Raw genomic sequence first — 12495 nt, forward strand, 5'->3', positions numbered from 1 at the left:
TTGAGTCATCTTTCCCTTTTGGCCGACATTTCTCCTATTAAATCTCCCGCTTATATTGTTGCAGGATAGAATTCCTGGACAAAACTCACGGTTTTCGTGCCAACTGTTACATTAATTCCCGTCCACGTCGTGTTTCTTCTACTATCTAGAAATTGAAGCGGTTTGTCGTTGAATTCATTAAATTGCAATCTCCTCTACGTCCAGGTATAACAATAAATTTATTATCATATTACAAATATTTATGCAACTATGAAAGATTAAAAAAGCGAGGAAACATACGAAATGGATGTAGCATACAAAAATATCGATATCACGAATAAAAAGATTTCGTATATAATTATATATCGCTCAAAGAATCGATATTTATATCTGAAGAGGGATGGTCAAGAACCACATTGCACTTGGAGATTATTTTGGTTACGACGATAGGAAAACGTGGAACATAGTGAAGTATTGCTCTCTTGAGAAAGCAACATACTATGTATAGGACTTATTTGCGCTTTGATAGATTATCATACGGTGTAATAGTATGATAATACGTGTACACATAATAAACTTGATAATTATAAAATATCAATGCACACGGTAAAACAGAATATGAGATGACGAAATAATTCAAAAGTCGTTAGGTATGTCATATGTAATAACGGGAATAATTCGTGACAATGTGAAAGTACATTAATAAATCAGTAAAACAATAGTAATGACAGCGAACGACCGCTATTTTCAGCGGGTACCACCAAGTTATATAATTTTCAAGTTTGTTTTCATCTGCACATTTTATAGGCAGTATTTTTCTTCCCTGTATATTTTCCTGAATGTTTGTAATTTCGCTGTTACACAGATTTTTGATATTTACATGCAGCCTTTAAGCTTCTTTAAACTCTGAAAATCGTGGAAACTGTGCAACTATTAAAAGCTTTAAATATTGAGAATAACGCGATATATTCAGCCGTACGACTTTGATAACCGAATATTGCGTAAATTCTTTGAAGAAAATAATCGTAAAAAGGCAAATTCACTTTTAGGAATGAGAGAAAGGAAGTTAATTTCACTGAATTTTACTCAAAAGTATAGTGTTTTAGGAGAAAATTAATAAAATAAAATTATGTAAATGGCAAGGGAAATGTGAAAATAACAGAGAGGTTTTACTAGTACGTAATTTTTTAAGCTTCATTTTAGCTTATATGTCCTGCATTTTATATATTTATACAAGAATTGTAGCAATTCACTTTGATTCTAGCGTTGAATGCGATCCATTTTGAACAGCTTATCGCTGCGTTTCTAGATTATCCAACTCATTCGAGACAAAGAAACTGATTGAAATCATTAACAATCTGTCGCGAATAAAATCGAGATAGATGACTATGAATGAGTCTGTTAGGATCGTATGCATTCATGATTAGCTGACCTTCCAGTTCTGTTACGCGAAATGGATTTTCCACGCATGAAATAATTGATGACGCTTGAAAGGCTTTCCTTGTGACCGAATGTAACGGAGAATAATGCATTCGAATTCGCAGCACCTGGTGTAAATTAAAAATACGTCGGCAATAACATGTTTCCGTGTAGTTGTTTCGGGTCTGTATAAAGTGTAACGTGTTAACCAGAAATGGACATCTCTATCAAAAGGATTAAAAAAATCGTACGTTGATCAAAGCGAAATCGCAAACATTAAAAAATAAATGGACTATGGATAAACGTGAATTACTCTTCGCATAACGATGCTTTGCTTTTTGGTAAACATCGATTATTTTCTTACTTCATACGATATACGTATACACGTATAAACACATCATACTAAAAGTGTAGAGAAGTGTTTTGTAGTTTCGTAGTTCATCTAGAAAAAACTAAAGATAAATAAAAAACAAATGGGAAGAGAATTGTACGCGAAAGAATAAATATTGTGAAACATTTTTTTCGTATGAAACTTTGTTTTCAGCATAGGTTTATAAGATTAAACGTAGGCCTTTGATAATAATCGTGAGAAGCTATATTCTACGTATACTGGATTTTTTCAGAACTGTCAGATTTTCTTTGGTCACCGTGGTATTAAATATAAGTCTTTGCTAGTAAATTTACTTTTTAAATAAACATTTAAAACCTGCCATTGATCATTCTAGATTGGCATTTGTTAACAATATGTACCAATCATACAATTACTCAACCTCAGTCAATTTCATACAACCAAAATAAACCACGTCCAATTCCATTAGAATTCCTGAGAAGACTTCCTCTTCCAACGTCTCACACACATCACACGCAGAAATAACATCTAGTTCGCTTTCGCGTTCTACAAGATCAATGAATGGCTGGCGTATTAGGTATTTAGGATACACAAATCCGTCCATTCCGAATTCTCTTCGACGTATAATAGGATTTGGCAACCTGCAGTTTCTCAGTTCCGGTTGCGGTACGTTTTACGAATCGGTTCTTTTCGGGCACGATACTAAACGGTCGAGCGTGATACTTACTGGTTCGACGAGCGGCGATTTTATTATGCGGCATTCGTTAAATATTAGCTGTAATACAATATAATATGTGTACGTGGCGTGTGTGACGAAGCAACAGTGTACGCGGAGTCGAGCAGCGTTGTGTATAAATATTTGGCCGAGTTCCAATTTGCTTCACCATTCCGCATTGGTCGCGAGATTCGTACATTTGCTTTTCCAACGCCAAAGCCACTTGTAAAGACCACGATGACGTGTTTCATTTCTGAATGCGCCGCTTCCTACCGGACCAAAACGTACAAGGGAACCATAATGACGAGAGAAGATGCACGGCTGCTTACGCACACGATCGTTCTTGTCACGTTTTACTTCTGGATGTTCATTTTTCCTTGATATTTGTGTTTCGATGTTGCTTGTGGTTGCTGTTTTATTTATGGCTATCGATATTTCTTTGATGTTTCATTTACAGATGTTCATTTGCCTATTAATGTTGCTGATCGTTGGTGTTCCGTGTATCGATCCGTGTAATTTTTACTTTGTTTTCTATTCGTGGATGTTATTCGTTGTTACACGAATGTTGTTTGTCACTGGTATTTCGTTCCATTAATAAAGAATAGGCTAATTTTTCTTCGTACAATGAGGTTACTCGCCGCCATATCGAGGGCTATAGATTTTTCATCAGAAACCGTATCGATTAAAGTCACGATTCAACTTTTTTTTAATCCCAGCTCGGAAATGCTTGACGAGATTTAAGCAGGAAATACTTTTAGTTGCATTTAATTTGAGAAGAGTATGTATTTGTCATTTACATCTTAACGGAGATAATGCATTTCGAAATCCGATGTACATATCCTGTTTTTAAAGATGTACATATTTTCAGGATCGATTTACTTTACTTTTTCATAAATGAAAAACACGTAAATACGATTAAATTCTGATAATTTGAAGTAAACAGCTCCGAAATGAATTCGATTTAACGAGAATTCGAATTAAAACCAATGAGATAGCAGTTAACAATTTCTCATTTCATAATTACTTTTTCTTGTTACGATGATTTAATGAAATATGCGCACAAAGCTTTACCTTCAATTCAAAATATAATGGTAAACGAATTCTTTTTTAATGTGGTTAATGATCGGTGACACGATAAAAGATGGGTGGTGGCATTAGCCTGTTATATTTAAACTTCGGGGCAATGACATTTCATATACGTTAACTTAATACTGAAATGTAATTCACGTATGACAATCGATCATTGTGAATAAATGTTTACTACGAATACTGTTCTATCTGAATCTGTCGCAAATTAATTTAACAATAACGATGAAAATGATAAAGGGCAATGAAATTTCCAAGAACGTCAAGAGAGAGATCGCCAGTAGAATCTTTAACGCGAGCAAGATCATACCGATGTTCGTCGATATCGAATCGGTAGCCAATTCTCGTATTCCAGCCCGTGGAAGTATCTGCGTGGTTTCTTGGTATTCCGTCTCGAACGAGTGCCAAGTGCATTCGAATCAAATCCGCGAAGCCGTGTATCTTCGTTCACGCGTTCGTTTGCCAGGAGAACGTAGAAATGCGGGGTCGCATCACGTCGTTAATGTTATTCATTGCCGCCAGGAGAGTCGGAAACGCGTGTTACATACTTCCGTTACGGGTCCATAGGCCTCTGTTTCGATAATACACCGTAGTATGTTTGTAATCCAGTAATTAATACGACTAAACTGAAGAACGTGTCAAATTGCCTTATTCTCTTTTACTTTTACCTTTACAATTATTCGCTAGAGCGAAAACAACAGACACTGATTACGCAGCAAGATTCTAACGGAAATGAACGATTATGTTGTGAGATGTCAAAATTATATCGTAGTAAGTAGTTCACAAAAGTTTCCACAAACGTCATTATTTTACGTGGGTTCGAAAACCTTAATTGCCCATATATCAGTATTCTGTGCCCTGCTATTACCATCTATCTCATCGATGCAATATCGATGCTCATACTGCAACGATATTTCTCAGTGAATTAATGAAATAAAATCCTATTCGTTGATACTTTTGTTAAAACCGATACAAATTCATTTTCACGTCACTTGGACGTTTTCCAATCGCTCATACTTCTTCAAATTGTACCGCTATTCATGCATTTTTCCTACAATGGAAGAAATTAATAATGCGTGTTGCGTTTCGTTCGAAACTCGAAGAGAGAAAGGCATCGAATTTCAGATTATTTAAAAGCAAACGCTGCCATTTTATAGAATGACGCACACAAGAAATCCTAGTAAGCGTGGCGTGTAAAAGGTAATCAGGTCGAGTAATTAAAATCGCCGATCGTATTGAACACTCTGACCTATTGCGAGCGACGATTCGTGTCGCCGTATTTATCAGTTTCACGTACCGTTTTCGATTCGCATGGAAAAATACTTGTTCGTCAACGTACACGGTTCACGCAATTCCTCACAATGATATTATTATATTCCACTGTTATAAACACGGTATTTACATGGAATGTGTTTTTATGCAGACTTCTCGTCGAATGGAGTTTGGTTTTTATTGCAACCAGGAGTTCCGCGTTATATGGATTATTGCCGATAGATGAAGCTAAGTTAATAAAAAATAATTCTATAATCGAATTAAAATACTTTTCTTTAAACGTTTAAACAACGACTCACGAGTAATTTTCCTTCGACCGTTGTTTATACACGGATAAAATATATCTTTGTTTAAGCGTGCAATTAAGCGATTTCTTGGAGAGGAAGCCAGATCTAAAATAGCTTCGCTTTAATGCAAGCGAATAAAGTTAATTTCCAAGTGCCATATTATTCCGTGGGTAAACTTTCAATGGACGGTAACGTCGATTTCTTCGCCGGAACAATTTAGAACGGCATGGCGGCGAGCTTGCGAGAAAGTTGGTTCTATTTACCCGCTGATCCTTGTGATCCACTTTTCTGCGGACAGTGCTTGCTCGATGCATATTCAAGCCGGGACGAAACACCGAATAAAGTCTCGTTAATGACAAATCTACCGAGAATAACGGGACGTGCGTGTTGTTTTAAGAATGTGTTTTAAGAATTTCCACGCGATCCTACGCGCGCCATGATCTTGGAAACTGGGACGAAGTTCTCAAATAAAAATATAGAAAGTCGTTAGGGGATGGTATCGAACGATGCCTAATGAAAAATGTCCGTTCGTGGAAAAAATTGAACATGTCATATATAATAGTTTTTATCGGTTTGTTTGAGGACATTACACAGGAAGTTGCCGAAGAGGAAATGGAATCGCGCAAAGAGGATAGGACTTAGGGAGTTGCTTGAAGTCAGTGCATGTTCACTTTAAGCGGAGTGTTTGCCAAGTCATGTTTCATTGATGGGGTTTGGAGGTTCTTGGAGGGCGTTTCGCGACGAAGAAGCTCAGGCGAAAAATCAGCGTGTGTTTAGCATTATAAATTCGGTGGTGAAGATATGCCCGCATATCGTTTGTTATTCATCAGGTTCCCTATGCTTTGCAAATAAAACGTATTAATAACTTGCTCTTTTTCTAATTCTAATTCTTTTAATCTTAGTCTTCCCTTTATCAAAATGGCGTTTAGCGACGTTTGGTCAGGCCAACATTCGGGTATTTGTTAAACTAATGTGTCTTAATTTAAAAATTAAAATTGAAAAAAGATGAAATTATACGAATATGAGTATTGAAAGTGAAATTTAAGCGTTGACTTTTAACAGGGTTTTAAACTGGCCGAGTTTGTGGTTTCTCGGATATGATTGCATATATGTATGTATTCACTGGGGCGTAAAGTAAGCTAAAATATGAAGAGTAAGAAGAAATACACGTGAAGCAAGAGAAATGGATCTCGGCACCTATGTAGCGAGTAGAAAATGAGCCAAATGAAATGAAAGTACCTGCGTTGAAGAATACGGTATATTAAAGGTATAGTTTTCATAATTTTTTAATCAAACAGATGAAGAAAAGCGATTCGTATTTTACTTTTACTCAATTTTATAAAATTTTTCCTACCATACCACTATTTAAAATTTGAATGATAAAAATTTAAACCTTAAACATTTTTAAACTACAACGAGCGATACCGCACAATTTGCTGTAATCCTTTTAAGAATAAAATTTGTTAAACGTTATAATGTTAAAGCGAAAAACGTAAAACTCAGTCGTAACATTATCAGCTAGTAACTCGAAAACTGAAACTTCAGTTGCTCCTTTTGAAATGGGTCTCTTTTTTCATTAACAACTGAAGCCTTTCAACGGAATTTTAATTAATTATCTCAACTAATATTATAGCCAAGATTTATTGCTACAGCAAGGTATGTTTCAAGATACTATTTTCAAGGAAAATATTTACCTTCTTATTAAATAAACGGTATTTTATCATACTTTTTCTATTATAAACAATATTTTACTACCTTATCTTATAAAACAACCAATTTTTTTATTAAGTTGACGAACAAACATCCTTTAGATCAATACGTAAGTGAAATCGCGTCTAAATGTTCATGTTTATATAAAAAAACAAGGTTTCAAGGGAAAAAAAAAGGAAGTATTATTCTGTACGTTTGTTTCATTTCAACATACAGAATCGTCCCCTTTCGGATTACATCTCTATAGTTTAATGATATCTCATTAATGCATATTCATTTTCTTTTGTTTCGTTTCGGTAACTACGTGAGAGCAGCACCTTTTCCTAAGCATATTATATTATATACCGTGTCGCGCAAAGATTAGCGCGTGTATCAGAATTCAATATGCTTCTTTTATTGCTTATCAGTTGCTTGAGAAGAATCGTAAAACTGTATAGAACACATCGACTAAATCCGATTAAATCCAATTTATCAGAAACGAGTTTGACGATCTAACTGGCTTAGAAACTGCAATCCTGGCATGCGTGTTTCCGACAGGCCTGTGAACCTTGCGTACAGTTAGCGAAAGAGCAACAGCGAGATCATAAAATCGGTCAAACGATAAAGTTTATGTTTCTATTCCCGAAAAAGCAATTGATATAAAGAACTCGAATCGGAATTGTGGGTTGCTTGTGGGTGATATATTTACAGAGAATAGGAATAGCATGTAGTACATTCGAAAAGGGGGTAATGATTCTGGGTGAAAAAATAAAACGAAACAAAAGACTAAAATTCGTTCAACCAAGGCTTAGTTTCCGAGAAAATCGAGTTTGTAAATTTGTCAAGTACGGTAGATCATCGCTCGATATTTTAATTTGCGACCTTGGCATATCGTTTGTACCGATTGTACAAGCAATTCCGTTCGAGTTCGAAGTCGTTTGGTTTTCGCTCGATAAGATAAGACTTATCGGACTCGCACGTTTGACCACGAACGGTAGGTTTCTTCGTGTTTCCTGATCTTATAACGACGAGAAACGTTTCGCGACATAGCGTGCTTACTGTCCGCGTTCCGATTATGCTCGCGGTAGAATCGATTCTCTCTCGTGATTTATTTCGACGTGATTGGCTACGTCGATGGCCGATAGCGATATTTCACGAAGCTGCAATCGTGAAATTAGAGCTCGATAAACGAGCGTAAGAGTTATTGGCGTTTAATCGTCCAGCATTTTTAAATATTTTAATTATTTTTTTATGAAAATATCGCTGTACGAATATTATTATATTGTTTCATTACGCAAACATTTTGTTATCTAAACACTTTTTTCTCCCGATAAGTTCAGATAACTTACCAGTATATTTAAAAGATAAATGTAATATTAATACGATAAATACACTCCGAAATAAGCAAATGCAATTAACATGTTAACTTTTTGTACTATACTAGTATTTTTGATTGCAACAATACTATGCTAACATCGACGAAAATGTTGGCACGAATGAGATGAAACCGTGTTTCGGCGACGCCTGGTGAAACAAGTTATATTAGGCACATTTCCATAATACTTAATCTCCGTGAGTTGTGAGTAATGCAATCCTTGACGTTGCACAGGAATGACGTAATTACGATTACCTCCGTGAAACGAGTCTGACTGCAATTTACGTCAGTACTTCTCTCCTTTGTTTCAATAGACGAGATGGTTTTCGAGCGTGTTTCATTTCGTGAAGGCAATTGCGATAGGTTCTGTTAGTTAATAATTAATCATTCAAGTTGTGGATGCAAGTAGAGGTTGCGATTTTTCTGACAACCGTTTCTCTCACATTCGTTAACGAAAATTTGCAAATTTCAATTCGATCTAATGTCGTTATCCTTTGTTTTCTATATTCTAATTATTATAGAAGTTGCGTTTGTGTCGAATTTATCTCTCATATCCGATTCGGTATCATACGCATATCGTAAAACCATGCGCTTTTATGAAGCTACTTAAATCTGAACTGCACGCAGTGAAAGCGTTGAGCGGATTTTAATAATCCTCTTAATACTCCCAATGTATATTCTCAAATTAGCTATTGCTTATATATCTCTCATTAAATTTAATGTAATTCGCAATTCTCATAATGCTCCATATGCCCAAACAAACAAATTTTTCCACCCAAGGAACTAACTATGACATATAGTCAGAAAATTCCAAAAACAGAGAACGACAAATCACTGTTAACACTTTTATGTCCTCATCAACGAAATCTCACTAAATGGCCCGACCAAAACTAAAAAGAATTAAAGGCTTCGCAAAAAAAAAAAAAAAAAAAATAGTTTCTGCGTTTTACCGAAAAGAAAGATTACGCAATTGTTGTGAGTGTTATTTGCAATTGTATTACAGAAGTTTTTTTCACGAAAATATAACTGAATTTCTCAAAGAAGGTCGACTCTAAAGATTCAGCAGAATTTCAAAGAACTTTACGCAAAATCGACAAAATGGAGTACATGAGGAGATGACGTAACCTACGCGGAACGATCTTGAGAATGGATGGAACGTGGATGAAGCGTAACACGTGACCGAGTGTGTCGTTACTTACGGGAGACACAGTGTCAGCCAAAATAAACAGAATGTCACGGGTATAAATAAAGCTTTCACTCTCATCGTGCACTTCTTCGCAAGCTTTTCTTTCTTCTTTCTACTTCTTTTTATCTTTCGTGTCTCTTTTTTGTCGATTTGACGTAGTTAGACGTATCAGAGGTCGCTTGTTGATCAACGTGCTTCCTGTCGGAACAACCTTAAAAAAACGTCCATCATGTGTGCCATTAACGTGAATAATTATAGGCACAGCGACAATTTGGTGGATTTTTCTCAAAGTAATTCCTTGTCATAGACATAAAAGTCATAAAACACTTAAAATTATGATTGCTTGAAAATTGTTATTTCCTTTCTGATTACTGTCTCTAATTTTAGGATCTTTTTGTAGTTTCATCTTTTCGCTTGTTCGTGAGAATTCGATTGCATGTTTTACATGCATGCTGACAATAATTGGATCTCGAAATTTTACATGTAATCTGCATTTACGAGAGGACCATGGTGTCTTCTGCCAAGAAAAATCAAGCTGCATTATCGCGTATTATTATATGCATTTACATTTAGCGAAATATGCCTTTCTCTTGACAGTAGAATGTTATTTAAAATGTTAATTGAGATCACTTTAATAAAGGGAAATATATCGTGCAAATTCTTTAGAAAAAGAAACTACATTTAATTTTCTGAAATCATTTTTTAACACTTTTGACGGACGTTTGATTCCTGTACACTCTACGTGGTTGGATTGGCGCATCAATTCTCGTGATTCTCTTCTCGTGATTCCCCGTCACGTGTACCTGTTATAGCCGCGGTTTCTGGACTGTGTTGTAAAAAGAAAAAGAGACAAAAAAGCATTGAAAAAAATGAGCGCAATCCCTGATCCAGCTGGGGTCGCAGCACGTGACGGGTGTCGTTAATATTTCATTAGCATTCGTTTTTCGTCGTCCATCCCGATCTGCCGTGGACAATTTTTATTTTGTGCACCCTGCTCGAACTACGATGGCCAGCTTTTCATTGTACGCATTTACGCCACGATTGCTTCGAAAAACTCGTCTACATTTACGGAATTCTTTCCTCTCTTATGCCACAGTTAGTGTTAGGAGGTTCTGAGTTATTTAACCTCGCAATATGACATTACGCAATTCTATTGACACTATACTGAGAAATTATATAAGCAACAATGTAAATAAGAAAAAGTAGAAGAAAAAATAGTTGAACAATATGATTTTATTAACATTTTTATGCTATGTTATATTAGCTTCGAATAAGTTTATAGTATATCTATCTCATTTTTTCAAACAATAAACCGTAATTTTTCTTCGTATTCGGAAAGGAACATTTGGTTATAAATGATCCAAAAATCATAATTCTTTCGGAATTTGTGACGATCAAAGTTACGAATCAAACCATTGGATAAATCAAGACAAGTATAAGATTTGATCATGGGATGGAGTTCTCATCCCCCCTTGTTTTCGGTATTCCGTCTTAGTTTCTCGCTGTCTACGTTACTGCGACGACGGAGAATGTGGTTTCAAAGCTTGTTCATTAAGTAGTAATTAATTGGCTGAATTGAGAGGTTGTGGAGATTGCGTAGTCAAAGAAGATATAATCGAGTCGCGGAGCAACGAATAAGGAAACGACGAGCACTTTTAGGGAAAGGGAGGAAGAAAAGTGTGGTTTGAAGACAATGCTCGAGAAACATTGCACAGATAATAAAGGAGAGGCGGGTCTATTGCGTCTTTCTTACTCGTGTCCTTTACTCTTTTCTCTATTTGCCATCAGACTATCTGAGCTTTGACGATTGCATTGCAAATTCTTATTCTCGAGGCTCGAGCAGTAAGATAAAATATATAACGTTGCTTATATATGAAAATATGAATCGTATATGGTAGTTACGTTAGATAGAAGGAGATTCAACCCTTTACGATCAAACGGTACTGTCATTTATATTAAAATGCAACAAAATACGCTTAGAATCTAAGATTTGTAAATATTACCTTTCTTCAAGATCTTTGTAGTAGAAAAAAAGCTTACAAAGAAGCTCATATTTAAACAAAGAATAAAATGCAAGAGGATAGCATAGAGTTTGAAGTCTCTTCGAAACGAGATATTGAATTTTTACTCACCGTTTCTGTTTTCGCTGTCCGCAGGTTTCATCTGGATCGGATGGCGCATCTGCAAGAAAATAGAGAAAACGACTCGATTATTTATGCACGAATTCGTAACGTCTTCGCACGTAACACGAACAGAAATGTTTAACTTCGCGTAGCAATAATAGTTTATTATTAAATAAGATGTAGAGAGATCGTGCCAGTCTCATGCTCAAGATAAGCGTGTGCAGATCTTTAGTTACGAAACAATTTATTTTACTCGTTATTAACTTTTGGAAGAAACTTTTGGAATTTTATTTGCTATATTTTGTACATCTTCTGGATGCAAACGATCGTCGATGGAAACGGAATTTTGTTATTTTCATCAGTTTACGATAAACGATATCGACAATTCGTAATTATAACGAAGTAAAATTTCGCGGATTTAGCTGGCAAACATAAAAACACAGACAAACATAAAATTTCGATTCAAATAAATTATGTTTTTTGCCATCCATTTGCGAACATTACTGACTTAATTTGTGTAATATTAGTTATTATACATATAAATAATCTAAGACATCTAATCTGCCGGTACAAAAAAGTTGCAGAAAGGTGCAAACAAAAAGGTAGCAATAATAAACTATTCCAGCAATCCGACATTTAATCAACCCGCCGTTTTCACAAATTTGCTAGCCTGGGAAGTCACATATTATTAAAAACAACCCCATCTTCCGTGCATGAACAACAAGACGAGCGACGGACAATAATTTGCACGCAATAGCATGCATTCTTTCGAGGACAAACGCGGATTCCCTATCGAGAACCCGGGGCGCGGGTTGGGTGTCGTTGTTTCGCATCGATTTGCTTTTGTAAAATTCCTGAGGCTCGCACACGGCCAAGTCTCCTGCGGTGCACGCAGACAAAGGGAATGCACGCGGAAAATTAAATTTCCGTTTCGAACCTGCGCGCTCCCGGCTCTCCACGTTGCTCCTTCCGATTTTCTTTCTTTTTTTCTTTGTCGCTTTTCTTTCTATCTTGC

General features: G+C 35.8%; 1 protein-coding gene across 18 annotated transcripts in view; it reads right to left on the reverse strand.

Moving 5' to 3' along the window:
- LOC122570599 (CUGBP Elav-like family member 2) overlaps positions 1-12495 on the reverse strand; it is a 358376-nt gene that overhangs the window by 61616 nt on the left and 284265 nt on the right. For all 18 annotated transcript variants that reach the window (XR_006317854.1, XR_006317853.1, XR_006317855.1 and 15 more), the window contains one exon: positions 11490-11538. Coding sequence is in view for 14 of the 18 variants with exons in the window: in XM_043733114.1 (XP_043589049.1) it covers positions 11490-11538 (49 nt within the window). In the remaining 4 variants the exon portion in view is untranslated. The remainder of the gene's footprint in view (positions 1-11489; positions 11539-12495) is intronic.

Source organism: Bombus pyrosoma, linkage group LG9 (genome assembly GCF_014825855.1).
Source record: "Bombus pyrosoma isolate SC7728 linkage group LG9, ASM1482585v1, whole genome shotgun sequence".
Lineage (NCBI taxonomy): Eukaryota > Metazoa > Arthropoda > Insecta > Hymenoptera > Apidae > Bombus > Bombus pyrosoma.